Source organism: Pygoscelis adeliae, unplaced genomic scaffold, assembly GCF_000699105.1.
Source record: "Pygoscelis adeliae isolate BGI_AS28 unplaced genomic scaffold, ASM69910v1 Scaffold4, whole genome shotgun sequence".
NCBI lineage: Eukaryota > Metazoa > Chordata > Aves > Sphenisciformes > Spheniscidae > Pygoscelis > Pygoscelis adeliae.
In genome coordinates, this window is record NW_008824986.1 from 9,242,930 (window position 1) to 9,249,618 (window position 6,689).

At 38.6% G+C, this 6,689-nt stretch overlaps 1 protein-coding gene across 1 annotated transcript in view; it reads right to left on the reverse strand.

The window, feature by feature from the left end:
- The window catches only part of DOCK1 (dedicator of cytokinesis 1), a 303,352-nt gene extending 297,497 nt beyond the window's left edge, over positions 1 to 5,855 (reverse strand). Inside the window, exons 1-2 of the mRNA XM_009326015.1 lie at positions 5,822 to 5,855; positions 4,799 to 4,882 (exon numbers count right to left, since the gene is read on the reverse strand). Of these exons, the coding sequence (XP_009324290.1) occupies positions 4,799 to 4,882; positions 5,822 to 5,855 (118 nt within the window). The remainder of the gene's footprint in view (positions 1 to 4,798; positions 4,883 to 5,821) is intronic.
- Between the last annotated feature and the right edge of the window lie 834 nt (positions 5,856 to 6,689).

The window sequence follows — 6,689 nt, forward strand, 5'->3', positions numbered from 1 at the left end:
GGGGGGGGGAACCTACAGTCCCACTCCTGATAACAACTCAGGCAGGAAGAAAGTTCAAGACAACAAAACACATGCTGACAAATTAGTTATCTACACTCTGGGACTAGAAATACAAATTCAAGTCTCAAGCACAAGATTTTTCAGTCTGCTCTCCAGTAGCAAAGGGTAAAATGATTCATCATCTTCACACTGCATCAGAAGCCTATCCTCTGTGATCACTTGGGAATAGTTAGTGCTATCTTCTTTAATCTGGTGCCTACAACCATCACAGTTAGCTTCCCTACAGAGGCTGCAATGGCCTCACATCTTGCGTTTCCATTGCTTTCAGCAAGTATGCGCAAAAACTGTTGATGAAACAACCATGCACAATTTCTGGCTCAGGTGCAAAGAGGGCAAAGCATTTCTGCTAGCACTTACTCCACTGGCTGAAATCTGTGCATAGACATGCAGAGATTTCAATATCCTATTAAAGAATTAAATTCCCTTAGTTTTGAAGTTCTGGAGTCTAAACTGACAAGCACTGTAACTCTGATCAAATGCACTGTACAAACTAAAGAACATACAACCATATTATCTCTGCCACCTCGCTTCTCCCATCCCATCTTCCATGCTGTCTAACTCAGGACATCGCACTGCACCTGCAGATTAAAAAGCCACGTAGCAAAGACAGCTCCTCACCGCTGAACCTCAGCTTTCTGAAGCTTTGCAGCAAGCAGTAAGAGCTACAAGAGACTGCAGATAACAAAGCAGCCGAAATCTGCCCTGGACAACCGGTTACACTCCCGCTCGTCCCAGAAGTCCTAATGTGGCCAGGCAAGCCCAACCAGGCTATTCACTGGCAGCTACCACCTAAATGTTGTTCTTGCTGGGTATCAAGCCTGTAGCTATGAAAATTGGGCTCCCCCTTGCAAAGAGAGCTAAACTCTCACTGATTCAACTGCAGGCACTGAATCTTGCTGTGAACACGCTCGTATAAGGGCAATGTAATTTAAATACATGAAGTCATCTCTAAAACAGAGTCATACCCAAAACATAAAGACTATTCAGTTTCTTAGTTCTCCACCTGTAGGATGAGGGTAGTTCTTCTCCACATGCAGGCACTACAAAAGTGACCAAGTCTCTCACAAACATGAATTAAAGTAATTAAGATCACAAAATTGTGATTTTTCTTCAACACATAATAAATAAGGTTTGTTGTCAGACACTGGACAAGGGAAGAACAAGTATAGTATAGCTGCTGTTTTAGGTGAGTGAGATCTAGTCCTCCACACTAAAAAAAAAGCAAGGGGTAGAGGGTTGCATGAGCGTGTGTGCTTGTTAATGACATTAATAAGGTATTCTAATGCACCTATCAAGGCTTGATAGGTATCAAGCACCTGCAGCCCTGCCTAACTTTAACTCTTGATTTTGTAACCTCAGCAGTTTTGGAGATCGCGAAAAAAAATGAATTAAAAACCCAAAGCCTCAGGGCAGAGAGGGCAAATAGCTGATGTCAAACACTTTCCTGGAGCACACAGCACAGAGCTCCAGATCCTTCTCACTCTATTCATGGCCAATTCGGTTTCAGACAAAATGCCAGTGAGAGGAAAACAGACTGATGCCATAAATATTTTTCTAAAGTGACCTGGGCTTTTAAGTGGCTTACTGATGTGTTACAGGGTTTCTAGCCTCTCCCTTAACAAATACTATGGGATATAACGGCTGGAAATGTGCATCCACGTAAATGCCCAACTAAGAAAAGGGACCAGTGAAATATTTCTGTGTCTGTTAAAGCTGAAGACGACACTCAAAGGGGAAAATTTGCTGGTTTTTCTCTTGAATGATGCACCTATTTACTACACAGTTACCCAGATAAGGTATTTGCTAAATTAAAAAAAAAAAAAAAAGCTGCAACCAACAACTAAACATTCCCACAGTACCAAGAATAACTTATTTGAAAATACTCGTTTGGGAACCCAAACTCCGTTCCCATAGCACCACTAGAAATGAACTACTGTTCAAACACGCAAGCTTGGTTTTGAGGCTTATTTACTGTTTTATTTAATAGCTATTCACCTTAATAAGCCACATTGATTGATCATAAGTTCCGTTTGCCCATTCCATCAAATAATGTAAAAAAACAGAATTAAGTAAATAAAGATCAGGCAAGTACTAATTCAGAATGTGGCAAATATTTGTTCTGGGATATCTGCTATGAAATACAATCCTTGCAAGACAAGGGATATTTATGAAGTCCAATGGCTGTGCTGTTTGGCTCTTCCTGTAAGGCTCACATTAGGAGGGGTGTGAGGAAGTTTTTTAACTGAAAAATAAAATTGTCTGCAATTCTACCTGAAAGAAAAAATATTAATTTGACTTTCAAGATCCATTATTCTAGAAAGTAGCTTTTAAACATTGAGATTTAACAGTGAAATGTGCACATTCATTTCCAATCTCGTAACTCCTATAAAAATATAGGCTGTTTGCAACAAGCGTACAACTTTACAGGATCTGCACGCTGAATTCTTTGTACAAAGTTTTTCCTGCGTTTCAGAGGGGGGAAAAAAAAAGTCTTTGATTAAAATTTAGAAGATTAAAATGTTTTAGTACTGAAATCAAATTCCAAAATAAGTTCTACACATAGGTACAAAAATAAATAATAGTTTAAACACATAAGCAAAGTCCATCTTAGCAATCGATTCTAGTACATGATAGCAACATGATATCCTATAGAAACCTGCCTGTCCTTAAAACAGGTCTTCTAGACTACGCATATGAGACCCAGCCCTCCCAACTTCTCAGCCTCTTTCATCTGCAGAGAGAAGACCAACTGAGCAAAAATTTACCATCAGCTTTTCTTGACAACAAAGCAGATTCAGAGGGGAAAAAAAACAAAAAAACAAAAAAACACAACTACAATCTACTCTTCTAAAGCCCATGAACACATACAAGTCTTCAAAACTACCCCTAACTTAAGAGTTATTGCAGAAAACTATTTCAAAATAGTAACAATTCTACAGTAGGATGCCAAGAGCACAATGCATAATACAGCAGATATCAATGAAAAAAGCCTTTTTTTTTTTTCTTCTCTCACAATCAGGGAAGTAGGGAAAAGGGGTAGAGCTTTGAGAAGCAGAATCACAGATCCTCAGCAAAAAAACATTACTGACTCTTCAAATTACTTTTCTGTCCCATGCTCATATTATTAGGGGGCTTTTCTTCAGACTGGCCCATCCCACCGCAGCCTAACACAACCCTGACACAGACAGGACTGATGGCAGGGAAGTTCCCAGATGCACACCTGGACGTTAGCGCAGATGGTACGGAACTTCCTGTGGCACAATCTACAAAAATTTTGTATAGAGGAACTTGGAGATCAAAAAGCTCAAATAATTACCTAATAACAGCAGCTCTGTGAACAAGAGAGATAAGAATTATGGCATCTAGTTTCCCACCACAGCAGGTACATAATGAGTAATCATTGTATAAAATGTTTGGAAGAACATTAACTCATTTGCATTTCTTTTAACATGAACTCATCCCATGTGCTTGAAGCCTAACAATCATGAGAGTGTAAAGGTCTTTCTATTATTCAAGTGTAGGGGAAAAGTGAGTCATCTCCACTGTCCCACTTAGTTGGCAGCAGTCATCATTTGATATGGTTTCACACACCCTATTCAGGATTCAGTTTCTCCCACATTCATTAAATAAATCTATTTATATATAAAAGTACAAAGCTGCACAGTATTTCAATCATTCAATTTGCATTATTAGATTTTTATTAAAGCATATAATGTCAGATAACGGAAAGATTACTTTGCTTAGAGTCAAACTTGGCATCGCAGCGGCAAGCTGAACTCTGTAAGAAAATGCCAGCCTAGGAACAATGAGAAGTTCATTTGCACAGTGATGAGTAGAGATTGTTACTTTTGTTGAAATAGCATCGTTTGTTTTAGTAAATATAACAATAAAAAAATCCTGTTGAGCCAGTATCTAAAACAAATTTATCATACAGATGTACCAAAAGATCAATGTCTAGAGAAACAAACAAATTAAATCAATATATTAAAGTAAATCACATTTCCACAAGACAAAAACTGTTACAATATTTTAAACTAACACAGTTTAGTTTCATGTTACTTATACCTTTCCAAACTGCAGCATGCCATAATATTTCAAGTCAAGGATATAATAAGAGTGCTGTATTTTGCTTGGCTCAGTACTGGATCAAGCAAGAGCTGAGAAGTGTTAGGACAATTTTTACATCTGTTGATTATCAAACTCAGCATTCAAATTCCCTCTAACATGGATCAAGGAGGAAAGATTTTGGTACATGTAATGTTTCTACAGCTTCATATCAAAACAAACAAACGAACCATCTGAAAAGCCTGAAATCAGTCCATGGCACTGTAACACATGTACCCATCTTATAAGAGAGACATAAATAATTTAGGTGACTTTTCAAATTCAGATTGAACTTCTTTTAGCAGCGGGCTCTTTTGCATTACCCGAGGGTATCCAAAAAGCATCTATTATTTCTCTAACGTAGGGTAGATGCTACAATTGAGCTATACAAATAAAGCTGTGCGAACATCCATCTTCCATAAAAAAGGAAGCGGTTATTCACCAGGTATCGACCACATGCGTCTTCATTCACATCTAGCATTGTCTTAATTCTGTGTTCATTAGAAATAATCTGTTTTGTCCTTTAGCAAGAAAGTAATTCATCACCTGATAACATGAGAAGAAAAACTTCACAAACAGAAAAGTAATGTAATTGCAAAAACAATGTTTTTAAATGCAACTTTTGCCAGCTTACCTTCATATGTTTCTAATATGTGCACAGTGTCACCTATTTGTAAGGAAAGTTCATCTGGTCCCCTCGCGTCGTAGTTGTAGAGAGCTGGACAGAGGAAACACTGCTATTAGCACATGCAAGACAACACAACTTCCAGGATTTTTTTTTCTCCACATAATTGTTTTTATTACTCATTATTGCCATTCTCAACCTTTTGGAAAGGATTTTGTAAAAAAAAAAAAAAAAAAATTGTAAAAATTTGGCCAAGTCCTTTAATCCATTAATATTTCCCCTTGTAACAAATCTCAAAAAGCCACAAGTCCACTTTCTAAAGATAGTCCCTCACTCCGTTTATAATGCTTTACTTCTTCAAAACAATACATTCAATTAATTTTTTTGTTGTACTTGCCTGTATTCCAGCACTTGGTGTCAATTTTATGCAGCTCTAATGAACCACACTGTCTTCCAGTCAGCTCAACACACAGAAAACCTACAAAGTGTCTTTAGAAAACTCAAAATACCACCAATAATATTAAAGAATGATTTCTCAGTCACTTTATTAATTTAGTGCATGCATGCATACTAGACTTAAAAACAACATGATTTCAGAATTCCTGAGTGCCAGAGGTAACTGCATCAACCCACTGTATTCATGGGAGAGACTAGTCCTATCCCCCATTTTATAGTATTATAATCAAGTTATCATGCTTTACTCATTAGCAAGCCCTGACAGCATCCACAACCTACACCACCACAACCTGCATTTACCAAATGCATTTGTTTTCACAAACATTTCTGAGTGGCTCCAGTCACAAGCAGGGTGAAGAATGACAACAAAGTGAAAACCGATTCCTTTTCCAGTGCTGAATTCAGAAAAAGCCTGCAGTCCTACCATAAGCAGCAAGAGGCACAATGTAAGAGACATGTGAAGGACCCTCAAGTTACGCACAGCTGGTGTCACTACTGAAGACCTAAAGTAGGACAGAAAGGATTCTGGATTGAGGGAAACTCTCAGATTTGTTTAGATGCACCTAAATAGCAAACCTTGCAGCTGTGTACATTCCAAAAGTGACTTCATTTCTAGGTCATGAGTTCCAGCTCAACCCCTGGAGGAGAGTCTGCTCATCACCGCCCCCCAGACCGGTGGTCAGCCTCCACCCATGCCTACCCACATTAATCTTCCTTGAAGGAGCACTGGATGAACACCTTCAGCTGACAATGAAGTCAACTGCAAAAAGTGTTGCTGGAAGCAGCTTCTGCCTCACGGCCACTGACCCGCAGGCTCCCCATGCTCAGCTAGACTTCACTCCTGGCCAGGGAGTAACTTTGGAGAGAACAAAAATTGGTTTGCTCTGAAAAAACACTAGCAAAGTATATACTACCAGAGATAATTCAAATGGGAAAGATGCATTACCCCATTCACCAATGAAATGGTATCATAAACAATAAATAGAAACCATGGGGATGGGTTGGTTTTTAAAGAACTGGCTGATAAGAAAGCAGAATTTTTGAGAACTGCCAGCTTCAGAAGATAATAAACTACAACAAAAAGAGTAATTCAAAGACCACTCCTCCCTACCCTTCCCAAAAGAAAATCTGGAAACCCTGAGCACTGCGATTAGCAATGCCCAAAAGAACACAGGAAATTTGTCTGACAAATACACTGCAAACTAGGTTTGGTTGGAAAAACTATTAATAATCTGAAAAACAAAACAGTTATGACTCCTAAAGCTAGATTTTAATGTTTCTCATGGAGCAAACTCTCTGTAAGAAACAAAATCTTCCAATACCGAGTAGGTCCTCGTGACCGAAGGCAGCGACCCCAGTATTTCACAAGACTGAAGTTAATGAACTATACTCAAGGTGGACCCATGAAAGTTTCTGCGCAGTTCTGCAACTGCAGTCACTCCCT